Source organism: Lepisosteus oculatus, chromosome 6 (genome assembly GCF_040954835.1).
Source record: "Lepisosteus oculatus isolate fLepOcu1 chromosome 6, fLepOcu1.hap2, whole genome shotgun sequence".
In the NCBI taxonomy this organism is placed as follows: domain Eukaryota; kingdom Metazoa; phylum Chordata; class Actinopteri; order Semionotiformes; family Lepisosteidae; genus Lepisosteus; species Lepisosteus oculatus.
In genome coordinates this window covers 40,330,321-40,357,329 of record NC_090701.1, presented here as the reverse complement: position 1 = coordinate 40,357,329, position 27,009 = coordinate 40,330,321, and the positions used below count along the sequence as shown (strand labels likewise).

Below are 27,009 nucleotides of genomic sequence, written 5' to 3'. Positions count from 1 at the left end.
TCTATAAATCGCCAGTTTAACCTACATGTGGTGGCACTGGTGTTTTTTTCGTCTTCTGTTTCTTTGTGGTATGGGGAGTGAGTCAGACCTGAGGTCTCACAGTTAATGGTTGTTGATGAGGTTAATCTGTAGGGACACAGTTGGTGTCCTTAAGGCTTAGTGTACCCTTTTAGTTTCCATAGTAATTGGACTCTGGTGGCAGCGCTGAATATTTAGCTCCACCTGCTATGCGTCTCACGCTGCAAGATGGGAGCCGACTTCTGCCCCACGGGCTCATGGGAGTCGGGCCTCCGTGAACGGGTTTCCAAGTCTGACTTGGCGCACCTGCTCTTAAGACGAAATAACCTTTTTAAAAAAAAAATTGTGCAGTTTCTGTTTTTGTTCGGTTAACTTGTAGTGGGGGAGGGGGAGCTGTGCATGTTTTGAAGGGAAAAAAGCCAGGGTAGTAGCCTCGGTATCCCAGCTGCCATGGAGCTGCTTTCCTGCAGGCAGAGGGACGAGACGAGATGGGCGGGAGGTGGAAAGGAACTAGCAGAAAGGAAGCAAGTGCAAGTGGGACAAGGCCATTACAGGGCTGTCCTTTTTGGATTCCTCTGCTCGTAAAAAGGGAGGTTTGGGGACAGTTTTGAGCTTAAAATATCTTTTTGGATTTTGACAAGTACTAGTAGTAGGGCCCTACCTGAAATGTGGTAGGTGGAAAAAATGTGCTCCTCAGCAACAGGTGAAGAATCTCAATCACATTTAGAGTTATATAAGTGAGCTGAAATATGAAATGCTAGTATTATTTTTTTTTGGTATAACCAGATGTTTTCTGCTGTAGATATGCATTCATAAGTGGAAATCTTGGGGCAGCCTGTTGGCACAAGTAGAACACCTCTTGGGGGATTTGTAAGGTTATGTACACCCTTAAAACAGTTTTTGTAGTTTTGCAGTTGGTATTTGTGTACTGTTCATTAAAAACAAACAGCTAGTTGGTATTTTATTGGGTCAGATATATATTTTTGTTTCCCCTTTGTTGATTTGACTTAACTCTACTTACATGTGCATCAGCATTTGTTCGTGGTCAAACATGATGTACCAGGAAAGTGGATGTGAGGTGTCATTTCATTTACTGAACTCAAGGGCTTTTCTGGCAATTTTCGAAAGATCTAACCAGATGTGCACAAAGCTCCTGGGTGTAAGGTTGGAGCGATGTGTGATTAGGGGATAGGTTGGGTAGAGTTCTGTTCCAGTTCTTTTGGGATTTCAGGAAAGAGCCTGCCTGCGCAGAAGATCCCAGCACCTGAGAGTGTGCTGTGGATTTAATCTTAAACCCTGACATTGTTACACACAGACATTCCACTTTAGTTTTTTTTCTTTTTGCACTCTGGTTTCACTATATGTCAAGGGAACTGTAGTAGAAGCCAAATACTGCAGAGTCAGCAATTTCTGAAACATTGATATTGAAGTGGGGCTTTCAGCAGTATATCGACTTAAGAATTAACTTAATAGTGTTGAAAATCCGGGCTGCATTCCGTTCAAACTGTCATTCCAGAAAGCCACACATTATTCCTTTGTTACGGTTGTCCAGACCTACCCTGTCAACTGTACATTCTTATTTGGCATTGCCCAAAGTGCCAGGCTCCGATGAATTGAACTTGTGAGCATCCCTTGCACTTTTCTCCCAGTTTGCCCTTTTGTTTCTCAGGGAGATCCTAGCATCCTGTCCCTGAAATGGCCACGTTACTTAAATTGTAGCTGTTCACTGAGGTCTGCCTGAGGTCACTCTTCATTGTAATACTCGGCACAGAATCCATGTTCGCTGGTTATAGCTGAGGCTGGAAAGCCCATTACAGGTAGGAAATTGAGAGATCTTGGAGATCTTGTAAAGTAATTCGTGAGGATCTTAATTTAACATTTAGATGTAAAATTTGGAAATCTCTCATTATAAAACTCCATGCAGTGATTTGAAATGAAGAATAACTCTGCTGTCTTTGTAAGACTAATCAATAAATATAGTACATCTTTAATGGATGAGCTGAGGAACTTTTTGAGTGGTTATTCCTTCACTGCATTTTTTCCCACATGTTTTCTCCTTGGGTGAAAAGTCTCATTCTTCCAAATGACTGTTTAACCGGTAGTCACTGTGTTACCTTAGAGAAAGCTTACTCTGAAGCATCCTTGGAATTATATATCCATCTTCTGGAAATGGTTGAGCTCCTTGCTGTGATTTAAATTACGTTCTTCACGTTCCTGTTCTTTACATGTTAGATGAAATCATGCCGATTGTCTCAGCTACTCTATAATTTATGCGCCTATTTCATCCTGCATGACTGACGTTTCAGTAGCAAGTGGGAACTTGCACAAACACATGTGACCATTTACAATTATGATTTATTAAAAATCCTCTCATTTCTGAGAATTTTTGCATTGCAATATGTCAAAATAATTGTGCAAAAGCAAATTTTTAACCTCGCAAAAACACTCCACCTCTTTTGTGGAGTGCTCAGTAGGTAATGCATGCCTGGGTATGAGTACACCTGAGCACAATTTTTAATTAGTGTACTTGCTGTTTGTCAGAGTTTTTGTTATACACAGGCGAGTTGGTAAAGTCTCAGTGTAATTCAGTTCCTTATCTCTTTGGATCTTTTATTCGTGGAAATAGTAGTCTTTTAATTTCCTTTGAAGCTGTGTGGTTTATTGCTGGTGCCTTACCACTTGTTTTGTCTTTTCAAACTTTTACAGTGTAGTTCCATTTCTACGAATACTTCTTCGGTAATTGTAAACTTTAAAAGTGAAAATACAATCTTTCTCCTCATATTCACTCAAAATGATTTGCTCTTGTACAGTTTTTACATTTTGTCACTTTCAATCTTCTAGTCAAGACACTTTGATGTTTGAATGTGTAGATGTGTTTTGGTATATAACACAAGGTAAAACACAAGAGATGAAAGAAATTGAAAAGTTATAATTGCACAAGTATTCAAGCCTATGGTTTTCATATATGTTAATTTAGGTGTGTAAGATTACATTAACAAGATACACAGTTACTTGAGTAGCCTCTATTCAGTAATAGTGATTTTCGTGATTTCAGAATGGATATAAAACATTACAGAGGTACTTAGTCTGGTAGCGAATTTCAATCAAAAGAGTCGATTGTGATGGCTGAGGAGATTTCAAAACAGCTCAGGGATAAGGCTGTAGAAAAGGACAGGTCAGGAGAAGATTTGAAGTTGATCATTGAGTGAAAGGCACCCAGACACTGCCTAGATCAGGCTCTCCTCTGAACTCAGCGGTACTGGTAAGGGATGTAACCGAGTTACAGAGTTCAGTGGCTCTGATAGGCGAAAATCTCCATGGGTCAATAATATACTGATCACTCCACAAGCCCCCTTTGTAAAATGGAAAAAACGTTTTGGATTTCTCATGGAGTTTTTATCAAAGTGCCAGAGTGATTCTGCAAACTTGGCAAAAGGTGTTGTGGTCAGACAGCACAAAACTGGAACACTTGGTCTGTAACGCTAAGTGTTTGATTCGGTGCTGTCTCATCCCAACACACCTTACAGTCATGTGGGGGCAGCATCTTGCTGTGGGGATTCTTCTCCTCAGCAGGGACCTGAGAGATTGTTAGGACTGAGGGGGAAATGTACAGGCCGATACTAGAGGAAATCCTGTTTGACAGCTAAAGGTTTAAAACTGGGGGGGGAATGCACTTTCTAGCAGGAAAACGTAGCTGAAGCTGCTGAAGTTTAGGGAAGAGAGTGTCCGTTTGTGGTCCGGACAGAGTCCTGGCTTGAATCCTATTGAGGATCTGTGGAAAGACCTGCAAACTGCTGTCCATAAGTAATCTGCCTAAGGTGCTTCCACCAAATATTGAGGTTCTCTGTAGTTTTTGCAGACGTAGTCTTTAATTTCTTTAGAAATTTATTAAATTTTTTAGAAGTCTTCAGTTTTGAGCATTCTGGTTTTGAATAAAATGTTTAAAAATGCACGTGCATCATTGTAATTTTGTAAAATGGGAACTATAGGAAAGCTTTGTCCACCAGAATTAAGCTGCTAAAATGCATTAAAAGGCTGTTCTGTCATTAATGATTTGTGCATCTAAAATGTGGAAAGGATATTTTTGTTTACAAAATTTCAAAAAAGCTACCATCTAACACCTGGGAGAAAAAAGCTGAAAGGCAGCCCTATGATTAGCTATGTATGAGTTTGTTACAATAAGTGTTTCAGAACACGTTTCGTCGAGGAATATATCCCATCCTCGAAATGGATAAAAGGCTAGTTTACAACTTTTCACTGGTAAAGACTAATCTAGTTTAGGTTTATAATTATCATTTGTCTGTGGCCTTGGCTCAAACTATAGAATGGTAGTTGGCGGATGCTCTTGTTCCGTTGTAAAATGCTAATTGACAGACAAGTGGTAACTTGCTGATTATTAATAATCAGCTACTACAGAAGAAAATCCTGTTGCATTAGTTTTTTTTCAATAGTCAATTTTCTCACTTTATTGTGGTTGTGAAGAACAAACACTTTTGTTTGTGGATACTTTTTCAAATTCAGTGATGAATACATGTATTATTGCAAGTACTAAAATGCCAGAAAGATGCACAGTATATGCAAAGCTTTCATGATTGAGTAACTGGTTTATCCGAGCTCTATTTTGTGTAAGTGACTATATCCAAACATAAAATGAAATGTATGACTTGTAAACATTTTCCTAACGGTGCAATGACAGAAATAATGTTTTTTGTTTCCCAGCAGCAGGGCTGTTTAACAGTGGCTCTAAAGGCCAACCTGTGAGGCCACAGTTGGAAACAGGACAAGCTTTACCTCTGTAAATCTGGGTTTTCATCAGCTTGTGCAGGTTGTCTTGTGGGATTGTCCCTCATAGACAGCCATGAGCTCTTCAAGCCACTGGTCATCCTAGCTCATCCCTCATATGGGGCTCAAGTCTGCTGAGAGGCATTTGCAGCACAATTTAATATTTCTATCTCGCACAAAAGCTGTTCAAAGACTTGATGAATGTAGTTCTGTACAGTCTGTAGCAATAGGGCACTCCTGCCCTCACCTTCACTCTTGGAAATCCACTTGAATCTTGACTTTTTGGTTGTCTTGCCATGTAAGAAGTTTCTGACTCTTAACTTCTTAACTTTAATGGTGATTAACAGTTTGCAGATTTAGTCCAACCTCCCACATGGCGAAGGTAAAGAAGCGTTGTTCTCTTGATCAGCAGAACATAAACGTCTAGGATGCGTGTACATCTGCTCCCGGTGGTTTTGTACACGAGTGAGACAGTCACAAACTTTTCAATCAAAATGACACCAAAACCATTTAATCGGTGCTCAAAATCCTTTATCAAAACCATGCATACAAAGAGGTTTCTGTCGATGCCCAGTCTACAATTAAGCATTTGGATCTAAGGTTCTTATAGTATTTTGACTTGTACATTTGATACAAGAAAAAGCAAGTTTGGTAAGCATTTTTCATCAGGTTTCAGTGGCTTAATCTGTTTACCTGCTGAATGCATGAAATGTATAAGCCAACTGAATGCAGCCAGTGGTGGGTCAGGTGAATTGCCTTGCCTTAAACCTCTGCTATCTCTTGTGAGAGGTGTGTAGAGCAAGTGTAATTCTGCATCCAAGAAAGGAGTTGTATAAATTGTCTTCTGCTTGACTAAAAATGCTCAATTAATTCTTGATCTGAAGTTTTAACATTGTGTAGTAGCCAGAAGTATTGACCACAAAGTTACAGCCTGCAGAAATGGCTGTGATGCCATTGCTGCTTTTTCACAAATGCATTAGCATCAAATTTTCATCTTCATGTTGACCTATGTAAAGTACCAGTCCAGTATATTGTCTAGAAATCTGCTTTACAGGGACTGAATACGATAAATAGTTCATCCCTCTAAAATGTTACTGCTGATTAAAAATCAGTTTAGTATGACTACAAAACTTTGGCGCCAGTGAACCGTTTAATATAAAACATTTGGGAAATTCTTACAGATTCTTGCATGAAATTGTTAACAAATTTACAATGCAATTAACAAACCCAATGTTCAAATTTTTTGCATATCATGTGAAACAGCTGGGATTGAGCTGTAAAGTTTTTTGGAGCAGGAACTGTGGACAACATTTTTTACTGTGAAAGTTTTAGACTGAGTCTTAGCCAAAATATTACATGTTTGTTATTAATGTTGGTTTGGAATAATGCTTTTAGTCATAAAGCATTTGTTCTTTCAAAAAAATTCCAAAAACAGTTTATCCCTTAACCAGTATCTGATTAAATCTGAAAAGTAGCTGATTTTATGAATCTATGGGCTGCCATGTTTATACCTCAGAAATTTAGAATTGGAAGGTGTTCAACAGGTGTGGTAGGATATTTATCCAGGGTGTGAAATGGTTTTGAAACTACCACAACAAAAAATAAAATCTCAAATGTGTTGAGAGCTATGCATATTGTATTGATGTAAGTTGGATATTACAAATTGTAAGCTTTTTAAAATGTATTTTAGCTTCTAGACAACGCTTTGACATGATGACTTCAAAAGGAAGACCTACATTACAGCTCTTCTTCCTTGTGCACTGCTGCGTGGTTCTAGTGTTCCATCTAGGACTTGTTTTCAGTTTGTATTTCACTGTGGGAGGGCAAAACATGGAAAAAAATAGGAATTCATGATTTATTCAAACAGCAGTGTTCTGGTTTGGCCTCTCCTCCTATATATTAAAGCGAACTAAAGTCAAAGATGGGTCCAGTGCAAGTGTAAGCCTCTCTTTGAGGTACAAATTAAAAAGCTGGATTCCCATACCAATAAATAATCGAGTAATTGAAGTTGCAACCAAGGTTTGGACAATATTAAGTTGTTTGTCATTGAAGTTGCCTTGTATAACTTGAACTTGAACTTTATTGCCATATGTAACCGGTACTGGTACAATGGAATTCTTACAGAAAGTCTCTCGATTGTAAAACAAGTGTGAAAAACAAAACAAAGTGCAAACAGTGCATCAAGACAATATACAAACAAACAATAGACAATGTGCAAGTGAACATTTAGACAGTTTGAATGTAAATAATACAGATGTGTAAACAATGACTGGAGATGTGCAATAGATAAGAAATAAATATCTAACAAAAATCATGCAATTACATGCTGTTTTTTCCTACGTACAGGTAGGGCTGGGCGATATGGCCAAAAACATTATCAGGATAAATGTCAAATCATAATTTCTTTCAGGTTTAAAGGCAGATTTTTTCTCCTGAGTGGAAGTTGAAGAAACCAGACAGTTAATTGATAGATTAAACAACTTTTTATTTTAAGAACGCAACAAACACTTGCCAAACAGCAGAAACATTAAACAAATTTGTTAGCTGCCCGGTCTGCAACATACACGCGCACTTGCGCAGTATTTTGTGCACATGCGCATATCATGCACAAAGTATAAACATGTATATCGAACATTTATCAAACTTTTGTTAAAATGATATAGAGGAAAATTATATCACGATAATTATCATTTTTGAATTATCGCCCAGCTCTATGTACAGGTGTAAGTAGCACACAACATTTACATTGGTTGATGTATATTTTTTTATAGCATTGGTGAAATATAGGGTTCTAAATGCATGACAGTGTATATGTTACCACTCCTTAGTCTTTGTTAGTTTTTAGGTCACAGAAGCTTATATAGCGGTGTTATGATTTTAGAAACTTTAATGCAAAATCAAAGGACGATAGCTGTAATGTTTTGGACTTGGTAAAGACAGCAGCTGCCACCATGTATGATGTCTTGTTGGAAGTCTGAGCTAAGCAAGGCTGAACCTGGTCGAGATGGAGACAGTTGACTTCTGAGACTGCATGTGGTGCTGTGGATCAGGAGGTGGCGCTCTTCCCTTTGGGCGAGTATTTCCAAACCGGCGCTGGAGAAGGGTGTTGAGGGAAGCCGTGCTGTTGCGGGTGCTGTCCTTCTGTTGGTTTGTTAAGCTGAGGTCTTGAAATGCCTGGCTGGGCTCAGTCTGTGCTGGAGCTCAGCTGCAGTACTTCTCAGCCTGAGGCTCCGTAGGCTCTCTGGGTTCTTTAAACACGTTCCAGCACCTCCTCTCCTTGTAACTTGACAAGTTTAACGTGTTTGCAATTTAAACGTTTCAGGGATGCACTGTTTTGTCTCCTTGACTCTTACACTTTGTTAGTCAAAAATCCTTTTCGCTTGATGCTGAATGCCTTAAAAATAGACTTGGAAGTGTAACAATACAGAACAGGACACAGTGCCTCGTCCATTATTGCACTGTCGACATGCCGTACTTGCTGCCAGTGTAGATTGTTGAGAACTAAATCGGATTCATAGGGTACAGATTTTCTTTCCAGCGTTTCACACTCAAATGTCAACAACATTTCCCCATTGCCATTGGCTATTTAAACAAAAAAGTGCCTTAATAGTGTTGTACACCTCCTCCCATGTTTTTAAAACATGTTTTATTCAGTTTTAGGAAAATCGGAGGTTGAGAATTATATATTTAAACTGTTTTTGGTAATATGGTTACTCTTGGCTAGTGGAATATAGATTTTGAAACCTTGGGGATCCTGTGACAGGTTCAGCAGAGTTGAAATGTTTCAAAAAGAGGCATTCTAATGGCAAAAGAATAGGGTATGTGAAATTAAAAAATTAGTTTCTTTGTTGCCTTGTTAACATGTTAATGATAGTGCCATGAAAGTGTGTTGCATTGAGGTTATGCATTGTGCTCATATTATAGTTCCACTACCTCCATTGTCCAAAGTACAACTGCTCTCTCCCATTCACAGTGAGCTCCTGCACCTGCTGCTTGATCATTAAAGATACCATGCAGGTGTAGAGGTGTGAACCCTGGTGTTTTGCTCTAGTATTTTCTACTCTTCAGAAATGTAAATGTGTGCAAGGAAGCAAGATTATTCATAGTTATGCCCCTACCAAATTCACTGTTCCTTTTAGTGGATTCTAGATTTCCCCCTTTTTTTAAGTAAACTAACAGATTTCTACAATGTATGTTCAAGAGACTTCTTACTCTGCCTTCAAGTTGGTAAAACCTCTTCTTCCTAAAATATGTGGTTCTCTCTGTGTATCTGATGTCTGGCTCAGGGTAGTGCCAAGTGAGCTTTGCAAGGTTTGGATGGCCCCATATTTCGAATTGGTTTTAATTATCGCTTGAGAAAACTTGGCGTAATTCACGGCACCCAGATCAATGGTCAGCCTGCGCTCCTGGAGGGTCTCCGGTCTTGGCATCTATGGCCTGGTCAGACATAAAGCTAAAAATAACATACACCTCATATTTGACTTCTGGCTAATGTCAAATTTATGCTTCTGCTCTTTCTCCTGCCTAAAGTTTCCCCATGAACTTTAAATGGTATATAATCTTTTCACTTCTCCTCTGTAAATGTTGTGTGGCTGCTGGCATATAATAGCTGCCTCTCGTCACAGGTGGTGCGAACCGTATGGTGGATGAATTGATTGTCCTCCTGTAGGTGAAGCTCTTGGAGAACATTTAGAATGACGTGCCGTATAGATACCAGGCATTATTATTGATATTCGCATGACGCAGCAAATGCTCTTGTCCTCTGTGGTTGAGTGTGAAATGTTCACAAATGGATGTCAGTCATTGTCATAGTCATCGGCATCACCTTTCTACTTCCTCATTCGTGTTTCCACTCTGTGAGGTTCTCTTACCTTTGTGTTGAGATTTCTGGTTTGGAAATAGTGAAGCAGCATTTGCAAAGACCAGAGGGAAGGTCGTATTATGAAAGGTGATGCAGAAACCTTTATTGCATCTTTCACATTGCTTTTTATTAGCATTATTTCCAGATCCCTATTTAAGCCATTTCCTTTGGTTGCTAGGTTTTACTGTTCACATTGGAGAATGTACACTCCGCAAAATTTCAAAATCACAAAATGTGGGACTCAACTTTTTCCTATTAATTGTTCTTTCTTTCTTTTTCAGGGACCAGTTATTCTCCACAAGAAAATTCACACAATCACAGTGCTCTTCATAGTTCAAATTCACATTCTTCTAATCCAAGCAGTAACCCAAGCAAACCTTCTGAAGCAGTAAGTATTATCTGCCCTTTTTAACCTGTGACTTTGAAGTTGCTTGTTTTACACCAGGGGGGTTGTCTTTTCTGCATCTGTGGGGTTGCTTTTGTGACACATGGCTGCCCTTAATTCATACCATTAAAGCTTGGCTGAAGGGTGACAGTTGACCACGTACTTGTGTATAATAGATCTTGGACAATCTTGAATGTGATTGATTCATGAAATAGCTCTGTATTTCACTCTTCCTGTTAACCGACGTTCTTTTACCACATAGAGAGGTAAAAGATCGATGTAATATTCATTTCTGTTTTATAACTTTATTGCTCAGAAAAAAATGCCAAATGTAACTACACTACAAGAATGAATCCAGGTTTCTTACCTTCCATAAAATATACCTTGTTAATCATTATTCAAGTTTTCCATTATTCTTAGGTTAAAGTTCTGTTTACACAATGTCTACTGTATCTGTTTTTGAGGCTTTCTTTGCTTTGTAAAAGTGGAGGCTTTCATAGTCCATACTTCAGTTTAGAGATTTGGAAAAAAAGTGTTCAGACTGATTTCAGGTGATTGGTGTATTGTATTTTAATTGACTAATGCTTTTACAAAGGCGCTTATACTGGTTGACATCTAGTGACAATCACATGTATGGGGACAGTTGGTAGTAAAGCTTGGTTCAGCATTTAGGGATTTAAAGCCAGGACACAAGCTCTTGCAATATGACATAAATAGATGATACCTAATGACAATGCATTTAAGCATGTGACCTCCTTAATATTGCACTAGCCTTGGTTGGGGAGGCCATAAAGTTAGCTGTCCTGAAAAGCACTGGAGATTTGGTTCCAGCTTGGTGTCGATCTTCAATTTCCTGAAAATCATTAATTGTGGATTTCTTGAACTTTCATGTGTGGGTGTGACTGCTTGTAAAGTCTTTAATATGATTGTATGCACTCTGAGGATATGAAATACAAATGTAGTAGCTTCTGTATATTTTTAAGTGTCCTGTTAACTTGCAGGTACTTGCAATACAAGTTGACCAATTCTGTACCAGAATGTAATGTGAAGACAGCAGGACTGGATGCAAAGTATAGGCATTTAGACGGAAACACTGATTTTGAAGTTACTACAGTAGCCTTTTAATTACAATTGAGTTATTTGTGTGTTAAAAAATATTTAAATGATTGAAATGTAAAAACCTGTTTTCAAGGGTGGTGGTTCTATAATTTGATTACAGAATGATGTGAACATCATACCTAATAAAAAGGCCTGATTCGTTGCTATGTTGTGTTCATAACCTTTAGGAGACTGAAAGTTAGATTAATGTGTGCATGCGCATATGACAAGCTTGAGCATTCATTTCATTTGGTTTGTTTAGAGAAGTGAAGTAGTAAGATTTAGGACTTTTAAATGAACTATTTGCAATCCTGAGTGGTGGTGGTGACTTAAGAGCTGAATTATAGAGAGCTTTATACAACCCCCCTGCATAAACACAACTGCTTTAACAAGGGTTTTTTTCTCAGCACGTAGTTCTGAATGTCTTTCTTGCCCATTCGATAGGTGGTGTGTAATACACTAGTATGCTGTCTTAGAGTGCAGTCTGTAATCCCGAGTGTGACATTAGAATCTTACGACCCAGTTGACAATATAAATAAAGGGTAAAACCAAAAGGCTCGTCTAGCACTACTATTCTGAGGCATGCTGGAATGTCCAGTGTTCCTCTTGGTTTCAGATTTTTACTCACTGAAGTTTTATAAAAATGTATGCAGTTGGAGAAATAGTTTTCATTTTGGAAGTGAAGGGATGATGTTAGGTCTTCATTCAATTTCAACATCAAATTACCGATTTATGTCTTAACTGGACTATTAATGTCTCTGCTCATTTTTGTTTAATTATGAACTTTTCTGAAATGCAATCAAAATGCATGACTCATTACTCATAACCTTTATTCCCGTAGATCACAATTTGCAAAGTGTAAGGCAAATCACAGTCAAATGGGCAATAACCAGTGCTATGCATATAAAGTCTTTTTAATCTGGTTTACATTTTTGTTACAAGGAAGTGGATGTTAATTTAACAGCAGTGTTTCAGTCTTGTTAATTTTTTAGGCTAAATTACTTTTACAAGATTCTTTTGTTCAAAACCACTGTAGGCAGGCTTCGACCTTTGTATGGCTTAACTTTAAAGATTTTCTTTATTGTGGTTGTGCAGCAGGAATATTTGTAGAACCACAAAGGAATGCAAAACATTCCCCAAATCTAAATGTTCTGCAGCTCTTTACTGTACTCATTAGTGAATCTGCTCCGTTGCTGTGACACATCAGGAGTCTGTCATTCAGAACTGTAAGGAGGACTGTAAAAGTCTATTGTTACGTTGTCTCAAAAGTCATTTTTAAGAGCTAAGCAAATTTCAAGGTTATGACTTCACAACTTGCATGTGTCCAAATCAGAGTGACTGAGTTCTCAGTCATTGGTTTGAGGAATTAAACATTTTAGTTTCTTAAGCTTCAGTGAGTTTGAGCTGCTATGTTCCTTCACACAAAATAAAGGCAGTTCATCTTAAAACTGCATGAAAAGTTGTCAGTCAGATTTGTAACTTTAACCATGTCTGTAACTGAATGGCAGTGAACACTCTGAAGGTCCACCGGCACAGCTTTCAGGTCTCAGAGATGTGTAGCTGTCTGTGTCCCCATGAGCTGGTTACTTTTATTTGGGAGCTTCACTGGAGATGATTTTAGTATCTACGATTGTAGGTGCTATAGCTTGCTAATGTGGAAAAACAGTAATTTAAATCTCTGCTGTTGATTGTTGATATTTCGACCGCTGTCACAACTGGGCTCGAGCTGTACTTCGGGACCCAATTCACCCTTGCCACGATCTGTTTTCACCCCTGGGTTCTGGTAGGAGGTATCGCAGTATCAGAACACTGACCATTCAGAAACATTCTTCCCCCAAGCAGTCCGCATCATAAACAGCTCAAATTAGCACCTGCACTGTTTGTACTATGTCCTGTCTTGGCTGTCTTATAACGTCTACTGTCTAAATTTATTGTCCATGCCTTTTTGTCATTTGTGCCTATTATTTTTCTCTAATGTTACTGGGTACAGTAACAACACTTGTTGTATATGGCAAATGAAAAATCTTGAATCTTGACGAGGACATGCACATGAAGACCTGTTTTGAGTGCACCATGAACAGCACTGTATTCTGGTGCATCCAAAAATGATAGTTGTGACAGTAAAACTAAATCCTCGTTAGGCCCCAATTCCCGCAACGTGAATCTGAACATTTTTGGTTTAATGCATCTCAAGAGTACATACCACCTAATTTCTGAAGCTCTCGGTTCTCACTTTAACCCTTTATGGCCTGTCAGAACTTCACAGTAAGAAAAACTGAACTCTGAATCTGGGCTTCTTGCCACCTGCAAGGGGGAGGGAGGGAAGATTTTCAGTGAGCAATGACAGACTGCAGGATTGAGTGGACACTGGCCTGAGCTTCTCCAGGCTCCTAAAGAGCCAGATGTGACTCGTGCAGCTGCTAAAAAAAATGCATCTCGGCCACATAGGTGCACCGACTGCAATGTTCTCCTCAGGCAAATGAAAACTGCCCTTATAGGTTTTACCATATTTTTTTCTTTGAGCTCTCGAGTCATGGTGACGATTATTCTTCTGTGAATCTTGCACCTCATCCTTGGAAAATGTGTAAATCGGGTATTTTTATGTACCTAATAAAACCTTCACTCCTCCTGTACAACAATTGTTCGGCAACCTAACATCAGAATGTTCAGTCTGGGTGTATTCAGCGTAGGTCCAGAGAGACACCGTCCTGTCAGGACCTCTATGCCCTGCTGTCTGCAAGTGTACCAAAACAAAAAAAACGCTTTGGAGATTTTCTATTAAAGGGTTTTACACAAAACCGTTTCAAGCCATAAAGAGACAGCATGCTTGGGGCCCATCAGCAACTGGCAAGTTCACAGCATGGCCTGGGTGAGACCCAACCAGCTGTCTGGTCCCTGTTTCACTGTTCTTCCAGCCAGACCTCATCTCCTCATTTCCCCATTGCTGAATCTAGAGAATGTCGCTGTCTTAGTCTGTACACTGTTTAAAATCGAAAATAGAAAACCTAGAACAGCCTACTGTGGGGAAAACATTTACAAATTATTTTAAAATAAATTCAGTGCAAATAGAAAAATAAATCAAGCTTACCATTGAAAATAATACTAATAAATATCTGTAATTGGCAAAAAAAACCTAGATAAGGATATGTTGTAATCAAAATTTTTCTTTGAGTTAAAAGGCAGAAGGTAATTGTGTGGTCTTAGTTTACATTAACTTGGACAACTTTAAAAAGCTTTAATTTAGTTTAGCTGATGTTTATTACAATTATTTAAACAAGAATCATTGTGCGATTGTTTTTGTGTGGGAGTTCACACCTATTGATAACTACCTTTACTGGCTAATTAGAAAAGCAAAGTATTTGAATCATGATGTCTTGCTTCTGATTGCTGTTGGAATGGTCTTCTGCGATCTGCTCTCTTTTGAAGAAGCTGGTATTTAACAGTCGAAGTTGTTCCACAAAGTGGGGGTTTAGTCTTGGGAGGATGTTAAGCATTTTGGTTGGTTTAAAAAAGGTGATGTTATCCAAGGATAATTAGTGCTGTAGATTTTTAGGCTGATTTATTTTTATTAGTGTTCTAGCTTGTAAATCTGCTTTGATGTGCTCTTCCTTCCTCAATACTGGGTTCAGCCTCAGGGTTACTCCTGCTTTAGGACTTCTCCTGCTCACACACACTTACTGATTTTGTCTTTTAATAGGATTTTACCGATGCTGGTGTTCTGTTGCAGGAACTTGGAAATATAACCTGCATTTTTATTCTTTCCAGGGGGTAGGTTTGCCATATGGTAATGGTCCATGGAAGAAAAAAGGACCCTTTTCTGAGCTGCTTTTACAGTTAGGGTTGGGCCCATTCCTCCCTTATCTCTTCATGCTCTTGACAAAGAGGTTCAGTGGCTCTCAGTTTTGGCTTCGGTTAATTTGCCTTTGAAGCTTTAGCCTGCTCCAGTTCTTCATCTTGTCCAAGACCCCTTTCTGAAACATAACTTTGGCTGCTTCAAATTTAGGTTGTTTCTTAGGTCAGATGTTTACTCTTTTGTGATTGAGGGTGGCTTGGTGTGTTCATACTGGACAGAAAAGCTGGTCTGAATTTCAGCTAATATTAGAAGCTTAGACAAAATAATATTGACATAAACATGAAAATATTGGTAGGTTAAACGACTTGGCATCTGTACATGAATGTAGGCCGAAGTTATCTTCTCAATATTTACTTTGAAACTATAGATGGTGCTTCACTTTATATCACTACTTCTTAAAACCCGACTTTAATTTACAGTCGGCGACACGTCTAATGCTTAACTGTGGCTTTCACAATTTTCCCTTTAGAAGTTCATCTTGGTTTGATTTTTTTTAAATTTCTCACTTAAAAGTGGATACAGATTTTGTTAATGTAAAATGCGCGATGAGCGTGCCTGTTGTGAGTTTCTGAATTGCTGTTAACAATTTAAATTAAATTACTTCTAGATCACACAACTCCTGTGTACTGCTGATTGAATGATAGTCCTATAGTCTTTAGGTTGCAGTTAAGTTTTTCTTCTAACTGCATACAGGCATCAGAGTTTGTGCAAGCATTGGCTTCTGATGAGGTAAAATGTATATCTGCACCGTTGTGTATGCGATTTATTAGTGTGCAGTTACTGGTGACGTAGTAGCCAACTGCCCAATGTGTGAAGTACTTACACTTTCTTACACGTTACTTTCTGATTATTAACTGAGACGCAATTGCTGCAAGTTACCACTAAATAGGAAACATCGTTGCACGTCATACCTGTGAAGTTCTGCATGGTTAACAGCTTGGATTTATTAAGTCAACGCAAACCACTTCTAAAGCATGTAAATTCATTGAAAAATGCTAATGAGAATGTCTCTCTCTTTTGGGTTCTGTGTGGCATGTGGCTTAACATTCACCTTTTGAGCTAATTTCAGTATGCAGGCTGTTTTTTGTTTGGCTGCGCTGCAGTTGTGTAGTATTAAAGTTTTTATTTTTGCTTGGGAAGCAGTTATTCTTGCTCGTATAGGTATTGTGAGCATGAATGTTAATGAGATTTTCATTATTAATGGTTTGCATATGTTCAGAACATAAATACTTCTAAATCCGTGTTAATTATGGGACTGTAATCTGAGATTAAATTGGTTGACATTTGCCAGGAGCCTTTATGGTTCTTCAAGTGGCATGCAGAGAAGCAGTTCTTTTACTGTTAACTGAATGCTTGTCCTTAAACTTCCATGCGAGTTGAACCAGTATAGAGACAGAGAATATCAAGTCAGGCTTTAAATGAAGGTCTGCTTCAGGACTGGGTTTATATGGCTCAGCACATTCAGATTTTAGTTTTAGAGGATTATAGCACTTTGAAGTATGAACAGAGCAACATATCAGTATACAGATTATCAGATGTCTGCGGATGAATTTGATGCAGTGTAGCCCACATCAACTGCTTAAGGATTAAGGCTTGGACTACTTGTGCAGCTTGAAATGTTTCTTTGTGGCGTAAATAAAACAAAAAATGAAGCTAAAAACTGTTTGCTCTTTGTTTAGTGGATGTTATGAACAAGTAGCTATCAAAGAGCAAGATGTTTATATTTGAATGGTGTTTTGGCTTGTTCAATTTAATAACCAGGTCATGGCTAGGTTAATATTATTGATAATCTACTTTTGGGTAAAATACAGCAATGGTGATTTTCTTAATTAGGAGGTAGGTTGCCTGTTCTGGTAAACAGAGCTTTTGCTGAGGAAAAAACCGAGGAACATCGTGTCACGTAGGAATGCTGTGTTCTCATTAATCCCAAACTCTATGAACTGTTTTGTACAGGTTGTTTGCTTGTGGGTGAGACCCGGTTGGTTGTGCTCTTGAAGTACAGTTCTGTTCAGAATTGCTGAGATGTTCAGGAGATAGCGGTGACCTGTGTGGAAAGCAGACCAGCAAGTAAACAAGGGGAGAGTGTGTCGGTGGGCCTTCGTTCAAGAGGTTACTTCCAAACGTTCATTAACAAGAAAGGGCCAGGGCCACTGCATAGGTTGTCAGGTGTCCTCGAGTCTTGCGTTGTACGTGCAGTTCAGTAATCTGGGTGATGGACATGTATTTGCTCGTGCGTGCATAAATGTCATTTAAAATGAGCTTGCATTATTACCATAACCCATTCCACATGTTTTTGTCATGTGGGGCTGCCTACAAATTCCTTTTTAGTTCTGGGTCACCTTTTACGTTCCAAAAGGTTTCCAATAAACTGAGACATCTGTAAACTTAAATGTAAGTAGCTCCGTTGTTTCTACTGATGCTCTCACGTCGTGTTGACAGTACAGCCTCAGTTTCAGCAAATAAACACTTGGCAGCCTCAGAGCAGTGCTTTAATAACCAGGAGCTGCAAGAGTAAGCCGTCAGACTCATCTGCTTTAGCCGTTTGGAAATCATTTTTGAGGACGGTTAACACGTTTAAAAGGCAGCGCTGCAATAATGAATAACGTGCTATAAGGTCGTTGTCGGCAATGCTGTAACAATGAAAACAATATACGAGTCTGAATGATTCTGGCTACAAGAGAAAGATTCAAAGCCATGAAAAATATCTATAGCAGATATATGGACACTGCAGTATTTTTACCTGGTAGCATTTGGGTACAGTTGCCCACATGTTCATTATTACATGTGTCCTCAGTTGCTAAGCTCCCACTTTCAGAATAAAAGCAGCTCAGTTGATCTGAGCTTTACCTGGACAGCCCAGTCAAGATGAAGTGGGTGAGTGTGAAAGGGGTTATTAGTAGTATTTGAAGGTTTAAGACTTTCGAGAAGTGATTTTATACAGCAGCCTTGGTTCTGCTCTCTACAGATGTATTTGTTATTCAGTTGACAGTGCTTTTACTTAGCTATGGTGGGAGAGAAGGTTATGGTCCCTATTAAGATGTTTATTGATCTGCGTTTTTAATGCAGGCAATTACATTTTTCCTCCCGTGGAGTATAACTTGAAAGCGTGAGCATAAAAAAAAAAGTGCCCTTGACGGTTCCAGAAACTGAAGTGTACACAGTACGAAAGTTATCCTTTATTAATGCAACAAATTCACAGAATTGTCAGGAAAATATCATTCCCAGGACTTCGATGTAGCACCGTACGGTAAGGTGCATGACCGTTACAAGCGGGATTTTGTTGTAGCTAGATACACCAGTCCAGACAGTTATACTTTGACCCTCCCCTCAGCTGGTCTGATGTACATAAATCAAAAGTATCATACTCCTGTGGTACCAAAACTATGAAAATGCCTAATTATGCCAGTTTTTAGGAAGAAAAGTGTGCATAGTGAAAAGGTTTTGATGCTCGGTAAATTTTTCTTGATCGAGACACGTGCGTCATTCGCTTGTTAATCCCCTTTTCAGCAAGCTGTAGAATGTAAATGGTGTTGAGAGCCAAACTTGCATGCTGTAGAGCATCTCTTCTCTTTTTTCAGTGTTCATCGTAGCTGTGTGCAAATGAAGAGCCATGGCATTTGGATCAGATGGTGCACCTGCTTGTTAACGTTAATGCCTTTACTATCCATGAGTGTCTTAAAGCGTTTTATTCAGTATCCCGAGGTGGTTTGTATGTTACCTGGGTTAACTGGAAATGTGGGGAACATTTCCAAGAAACAGATGGGCATTTCTCAACTGATCAGGTCTTCCCAGGGGAGATGGTTGTGGGGGGTTGCATGTGCTGCTTCCTGTGTCTTGCTTTCCCTTACTCCGGGATGAAGCCTGTATCGGACACGCAGGGCTTGGCCTGTTGGGCCAATACTGTGGGGAAGGCCAGTAATCAAGTGTACTCTGGGCCTCACTCGGCTCATATCTTGTCAGATGGGTGCTTTTCCTCCCTCTGGCGCACTCTAGGTTGATCGTCTTCTAGTCCTCACTCTTGGAGTGAACAGGTTATGCCTTGTAGTTCCGACAAGTTTTTTTGAGATGGTACAGTGCCACAACAGGCAAATGTCATTTGTAGAAATCTGTAGGCAATTTTCATTTGGCTTAAAGGTTGGTTTGAATAGAAAGCTTTGCTCCTATTGACTTCCGCAATAACTTAGAAATGTGTGTGAGTAGTGCTTGAGGATGTCTTTTAATTTTGCATTTAAGGTAGCCCTGTTATTCTGGGAATGAGCTGAGCCGTGCTTACCTGCAATCTCAGTTGTGGTTTTTCCTTCTTGTGCTCTCTCTCCATTATGGATTGATTTGATAATGATTGTCCTTACTCGCTTCAATTAATAGTTGGATTGATGTTGTTCCTGTCCTATTCATAATTTCTTAGATACTGCTTATTTTATTTGTCCAGCTTTATGATATTCTAGCTATTTCTACAAATTTACCATTCAGCAGTTCATTTGTTAAACAGCAATAATGGAGCACCATTAACAATTGTTCCAACAAGTGCCATGTGCCAGTAACAGCATTTCCTCCAATACAGTGGGTTCATAAGGTCATCATTGGAAGATGAGTGTATAAAACATTTCAGGAGGAAGTCTCAATGATTACATTAATACTAAATGCTCTTCTACACAAATATGCAATAGATTTAAGTATAATAATCATTATAATTGCTTATACTTATATAGCGCTGTTCTGCACACTTCCCTCAAAGCGCTTTACAGGTAATGGGGACTCCCCTCCACCACCACCAATGTGCAGCCCCACCTGGATGATGCAACGGCAGCCATAGTGCGCCAGAACGCTCCCCACACCAGCTCTCAGTGGGGAGGAGAGCAGAGTGATGAAGCCAATTCATAGATGGGGATTAGGAGGCCATGATTGGTAAAGGCCAATGGGAAATTTGGCCAGGACACCGGGGTTACACCCCCTACTCTTTTCGAGAAACGCCCTGGGATTTTTAATGACCACAGAGGGTTAGGACCTCGGTTTTACGTCTTATCTGAAGGACGGCGCCTGTTTACAGTATAGTGTCCCTGTCACTATACTGGGGCACTAGGACCCACACAGACTGCAGGGTGAGCACCCCCTGCTGATCCCACTAACGCCTCTTCCAGCAACAACCTTAGTTTTTCCCAGGAGATCTCCCGTCCAGGTACTGACCAGGCTCACACCTGCTGAGCTTCAGTTTGTTGCCAGATGTGAGTTGCAGAGTGATATGGCTGCTGATGCAAAATATTAGCATCTATTTTGCTATTATGCTTGACAGGTTCATGGTGAAAACTCTGGATTCTCTTTTCAGTTTTTAAGAACCAACCAGTGATATTTTATGATGTGCCTTTTCACAAAGAGATCATTCGAATTGTAAGTTTTTTGTTTGGAGGCTGAGTGTATGCTAGCTATGGTTCTTATTGCACATCAGTTACTTGTGCAATGGTTACCGGTTGATTTTCTGTGGTACTGTGGCACAATGTTGTATGAACTGCAGAGCACATTCCCCCGTTCTTGCTCTGCTGCAGCTTGCTCAGATTATTACAGTAAATCTGAGAAGCTTGTGACTGAACATTTAAATAGGGCATCCCCTAGTTACGCGTTTGCCTTCACTGGAGAAATGTACACTTTTGTCTTCATATGCGTTTTTATCTGTGGGTTTCCTTGGTTGGTTCTGAATCTGAGTTCTGTCTTGACTTCTGTAATCTCAAAGCTGCATTTTGTTTGCTCTTGATGGCATTCCAGCCTGATTGCCTATTTGCAGTTGTCTTTACTGCTTTAACCATTTTGATTTGAAGCTTTTAAAGTCAATACTTTCAATACATATATGAAGTAATTTTGAATGTAGGTTTTCTATAACATTTAAAAATGTGCAGGAAATGTTTGTGTAAATGTTGGCAGCATGCGTTATTTTTTTTCTATATGCAGTGCCTTGTTTGATCAACTCATTAGTACTTAAATTGGAAATGGAGGATGGATTTGTGCAGAACTTCAGTGCATAACATGAGCCTGTATGCAGAACTGCCCAGAAGCGCGTTTCCCGTGTTCCCATGGCGATGAGTGCAACCCCAGGAACCCCGTAGCTGACCGCGGCGAGACCTCTAAATGAAACCAGTGACTCCTGTCACATGATGGTCTACACTAGGGCTGCTGTCATTTCTCTAGCTCAGAACGTCAGGCAAGTTTGAAAGGGTTTATTTTCCAGTGGACCGGAATTAATAGGACAGGAAATACCATCTACTTTATAAGACCACTGTATTCTGTCGGCTTGGCAAGTGTGGTGTAAAAAAATATATTCTAAATATTCTCTGTTGTGGTCAACCATGAAGCCAGCATAGAGCGACATCTCATTTAGATCATTTCTAGAAGCTCTTCACCTTTTAAAGGGCAACTGCAATGCTGTTTTCATATTGAGGGGTTAGAAGGAATCGGCGGTGAGTGCATTTCATACTGCACTAACAGTAAAATGCACACCGTAACTTGTAGAACCTCTTATTTACATCCCAAAATAGACTACATTTCCAGGTATGTGCAGCGCCATGTTCTGCGGTTCAGAACAAGGCGACAAAACTTCCGGTGACGTGTTGCGACCCCATGACATTGTAAACGAGCAGGCTTATGAATACCTCTCTTTTAATCCGATATTGCTTTCGATTCTGAGCCGTAGTGACTGCATGCAGATGGCACTGGAACAATTCTGTGGTGAAATGTCAGCTGCACAACCTCTTTTTGCTTGTGCATCACATGACATGAGTCATTACAGGGACTAGTGAGCAGGAAGGGAACAAAAGCTGCGTCAACATGGCCGCTTTCAGTACTTTCACGAAGTTCATAAATTTGTGCTTAATTCAGAATTTGTAAAAAAAAATTTAACGTCAACACTTTTATTTTGTTACCTGGATTTAATAACTGGTCGGTGAAATTGGGACTGCAGTTCCCCTTTAAAGCAGTTAGGGGTGAATTTAATAAACTTGAGGTAGTGCTGTACATTTCCAACCAAGCAATTTGTATTTGTGATCATATGATCAATATACATCTATGGATCACTAGGCTGATCTGTTATTGTTATTAATATGCATCATGGTCACCATGTTATAGAAAAGTTGCTGATGCTCTTGAATTGTTCCAGAGAACGGCTTCCACATATATTCAGGTGCTTTAGGGAATGCCCCCACACTATTCAAGACTAAAACGATTCAGCAGCTTCTGCCTGTCAGTGAAGATTATAAGAGGGGAACTGATAATAGTATTCAAAATCCTCCAAAGCATTGAGAAAGTCAGCCTGGCAGATTCCTTCGGAATGACAGTGAAAAATGAGCCGCATTCAGATGGGGTGCTTTGAGGTTGCCAGAGCAGTGTAAAGGCAAGCAGACATCCCTGAGGCATCCAAACATTTGACCAGCTCCAGAAGCAGCCCCAAGCTGGCTCAGAGCCCTCTCAGCTGCAGTGGAAACGGAAACTCAGCTTGGGTCGGCCCGCACAAGAAAACAAACCTATCAAAATATAGGCTTAAACAAACCTATCAAAATATGAAGCTTCTGACGATGCCGGCAGTCCTGTAGCTACAAAAATGTGTAATTATTTAATACAGCAGACGTGTGATGTAGAAAATATATTTTGAGAATAGAAACAGTGTGCTTGAGTGGAATTTATTCCAGTGTGACAACAGAGATCTTCCAAACAAGAAGTAGTCTCATATCCCCCAATATCCCTGGATTCATGACTGATAAATGTAAGGGACATTGATAAAAGAGCAGGGACTCAGTTAGCAACAGATGTGATCACAGTGGTCATGCACACATTTTAGATGAATGCAAATCCCCATCCAGTGTATTGTATTTGTTTTGGGTGCCCTGTGATAATTAGATCAGGAATGTGTGAGTCTCTTGTGTTGACATTGGAACTTATGTTGCCAGCAGCCATATTACCCTGACTCACAACTGGCAATCTACTGAAGCTCTAAGTAGGTGTGAGCCTGGTTAGTACCTGAATGGGATACCTCCTGGCAAAAACTAAGGTTAAGGTGTTAGTGGATCCAGCAGGGGGGGGCGCTCACCCTGTGGTCTGTGTGGGTCCTAATGTCCCAATGTAGTGACGGGGGCACTATTCTGTAAAAAGACGTCATCTTTTGAATGAGACGTAAAACAGATGTCCTGACTCTCTGTGGTCATTAAAAATCCCAGGGCATTTCTCGGAAAGAGTAGGGGTGTAACTCCGGCGTCCTGGCCAAATTTCCCATTGGCTTTTACCAGTTATGGCTTCCTAATAATCTCCATCTCTGAATTGGCTTCATCATTCTGTCCTCCTCCCCACTGAGAGCTGGTGTGTGTGAGCAGACGGAGCATCATCCAGGTGGGGCTGCACACTGGTGGTGGTGGTGGGGAGTCCCCATTACCTGTACAGCGCTTTGAGTGGAGTGTCCAGAAAAGCTCTTTATAAGCGTAAGGAATTCTTGTTACTATTAAATAGAAAGGAGTGAAGGTGTAATTTGCCAAACCTGAACAAGTGGGAGTTTGCGTTTAAACGGGAGTCTCCCGTGTTAATGGTTGGGAAACAGGGTGTTTAGTGGATGAATAGTTGAAGGGTTGTTTTAATTGCCAGTGAATAGATGTGGAAACCATGGAAGTAGCTGCTCGACACTTTTAAGGATGCTCTTCAACTGCTGATAAATCATTTCACCACAATTTGAGACTTGTGATTATCAGCATCACACTACGTTAAGTGAGGGTGAACCTTTTACGTAAAAGGCATGTAAATTTTAATGTTGCAGGATTGCAGGTCTGATGCACAAACAGGAAATATTTAATGTTTTCCACAAGTGCCTAAATTTTCACGTTTTTTGCGGTGTTTGTCGAGATTGTGGGCTATATAGTTTTGCTTTTGTTTAATAAAATTGACATGGCATGACATTTTGTAATATTCAGCATTACACACTGGACATCAGCGTTTATCACAGATGGAAAACATTCAGGAAATTCTTTGTAGCAGTTGCTTTAACGTTTTGACAAAACCTGAATACATAAAAGTATTTCCAAACACTGGGAAAGAAAAATTACCAGCCTTCTCTTGATGAATGGTCAGTTGGCATTCTTTTGTATGTGCATTCTGTTTTCCAAATGACCACACAGTTCTCTGGCTGTGCAATTAAGTGTCTATTGTAACTTTATTTCCTTCATATTTGTGATGAAAAGTGGATTTATTTAAAATTATTTTGAGTCTTCTCTATGTACTGTGTTGACACTGCTTGTTACTGGTAGGGGGTATATTTTGTACTGGTGCATAAATTGGATTATCTAGTAATATAACCAAGTTGTGCTGCCTCTTTGAGGCTTAATCCGTTCTTATTTGAAATGTGATTTCCTGTTTTGATGTAAAATTTGGCAATTCAGTCATTTATAGACCTTTGTTGCAACCTAAACTTTCTTAGTTCCATCTGTTTGGTCTGTTTCCAATATTAACAATGAAAGATGTCATTTTAATCGGACGTGTTGTCTCTTGAGTAGTAGTAGGAAATGTTTTGGTACTTGTCGGAAGTGAGAGATGAGGGCTGTTTGCTGTCCTGCACACAGTAAACCAGGGCACTGTTTCACATATTAAAGAAAATGTAACGTGTAAAACTGCGATGTGTACACATCTGTGTATTGCTGATGTATCTCCCTGCTAATAGGAATACCTGAGTCGTCCTGCTTAGCTGTTATTGTATTGTGGCACCCTGGTTTTGCCACATTTTTCTTGTGCCAGTGGGTTATGATAAACCGTGTTTTAGTGCTATAGGCCGGCTGTAATTGTTTTCCCAGCCATGAACTGATTCTCAAAACCTGACGGCCAATGGTATTCGCTAAATGGTAATGGTATTAGATAAGAAGGGTATCAGTCCTTTTTTAGATGCTGATATGTACATTTTATAAGTGTTGTTTTCTCATTCTGTGCAAGAATACCTATTGCTTTCAGCATGCACAAGACTTATTGAATTATTAGAATAATAAAATATAATCACTACACTTTCATTATCCATAGTCCAATACAGAATATAGCTTAAATAGCATAAGGCTGTGGGCGGCTGCCCAGCCTTGTTGAACCCAATACCCTGGCTTTATTTAAAATAAGAGCTGAATGAGCCTTTTGGTTTTCAATTGGCTAACCGAGCAATCTTACAGGGGGGAAAGCATGTTCTTACACTTAAGTTATGCAGAGGTGAAATACCAGTTAGCAGCCCAGGGCATTTCTGCTCATTACAATGCATGCCTGTACTCTTCTCATTTGAAAGCTCAAATTTGTACTTGCAGTACACTAGATTTATTATTGCTATAGAAGACTGATACTCTGGTTATATTTTTACACTTAGTCAATGCTAACCAAGACTGTGGCATTTAGAGTTTGCAAAAGTTGTACTTTTCATATGCTAATCGACATGAAATTACTGGTGGTATTGCTGGTGAATGGAGAAATGGCTACACTTCTAGTTTAAAAATGCTATCGAACCCTGTGTTAAATGTATTGATAAATTAACTGTTTTGCATAACGTTTTGGGCTGATATCTTGACAGTTTGATGCATGATGTAATTTAATTTAGAATATACATCCTACTTTAACTTTCTGATCAACTTCTGTTAGATAGCAACTCATTGATCTTGGGTGTGCGTCTCCTTTTAGAAGTAAATGCCTCAATAGATGCACAAAGTTGGTTATGAAATTTACACTCATAGGTGCAAATTGGTAAAAACAACACTAAACTCCCTTTAAAAATGTAAGTCTCATTCATTGCAAGTGCTTGTAACTAGACGTAGACCTGTTACGTTTTGGTGTCTTTAGACTAGTTTGGCGTGATAAATTGCTATAACAAGTAAGAATTACCTGCACTCCTTTATGCAAGCTTTTTTTAAATGTATTATAAAGCAGTTATGTGGAGAAATTTGCATGATCTTTACAGTAAACATTAACAATACATTACACCAACTAATCCATTTTTTACTGAACACATTGTTTAGAATGTTAACTGTGCAGTCAAAGAATACAATTTATAACTGTACAAGTAGCAAGGTATATGGTGGTATAGATACTGGGCATTTGTAGTACATGCAATCAAAATAAGATTTCAGATGATAAAACATTTTCTGTTAAAAAGTGCCTCCTGTTCTTGTTTTTTACAAGTTTCCTCTTTATCTTTTGGTTTGTGGTTCACAGCTGATTTTATTCAGTGCCATTGAGGATTTTGAATGGAGTCTATGGACTTATCGGCTCACTAAGGCATTTTTTTTGCCATCTTTGATTACCAGACATTAGGTGATCAATCCATCTAGAACGTGGAACCTCCCACACCCCTGTCGCCTAGACACTAGCTGGGTTTGGAATTCCTAGTCCATAGGAACAAGTGTCCCCTTTCACTTGAACAGCGGAGCCAGCCTGTTGCTGCTTAGCTTGCAAGACTAGAGGAAATCAGGCCTCGAGGCAGCCTGGATGTTGAAAAGTATGGAATTCAATTAGCTGTTCGCCAACTACATGAAACAATTAACTGGGCAGTTTAAAGCAGAGCTTCTCAACATTTCTGATGCCAGATACCAGTTGGCTGTGTTTCAGAATTGTCATGATGTGCCTTTTTATTTACATTTGTTTACATAACCTTTTAATTGGGCTGGCCTGCATGTAAATATACATGAAATGAAAGTGTGCAAGCTGTGGTTCCACAGATTGAGCTATCTGAATCTCACCGTGTTCAGTACAGGTAAGGTGGTCAGTGCTTTTGCACAGTTTTCTCATCTGTTGACTCCTAGTGAAATGTTTAAAATTAGTTGACCACCTTAAATAGACCGTGCACGTTGTACCGAAGTAGAAGTACTCTGACATGTACCTGACTAAACTGCATGCAGAGATGTGTATCGTCATTTTTTAACATTCTGTATATTCCACCACGCACTGCATTCTACATGAGACTGAGTCGCACATACCTGAAACACACTTATTATTAGATGTGTGGCATGTTACACAATCTGTAGCTATGAA

At 39.4% G+C, this 27,009-nt stretch overlaps 1 protein-coding gene across 4 annotated transcripts in view; it reads left to right on the top strand.

Moving 5' to 3' along the window:
• waca (WW domain containing adaptor with coiled-coil a) overlaps positions 1-27,009 on the top strand; it is a 57,245-nt gene that overhangs the window by 8,334 nt on the left and 21,902 nt on the right. For all 4 annotated transcript variants that reach the window (XM_015354020.2, XM_015354019.2, XM_006634088.3 and 1 more), the window contains exon 4: positions 9,943-10,049. In XM_015354020.2, the coding sequence (XP_015209506.2) occupies positions 9,943-10,049 (107 nt within the window). The remainder of the gene's footprint in view (positions 1-9,942; positions 10,050-27,009) is intronic.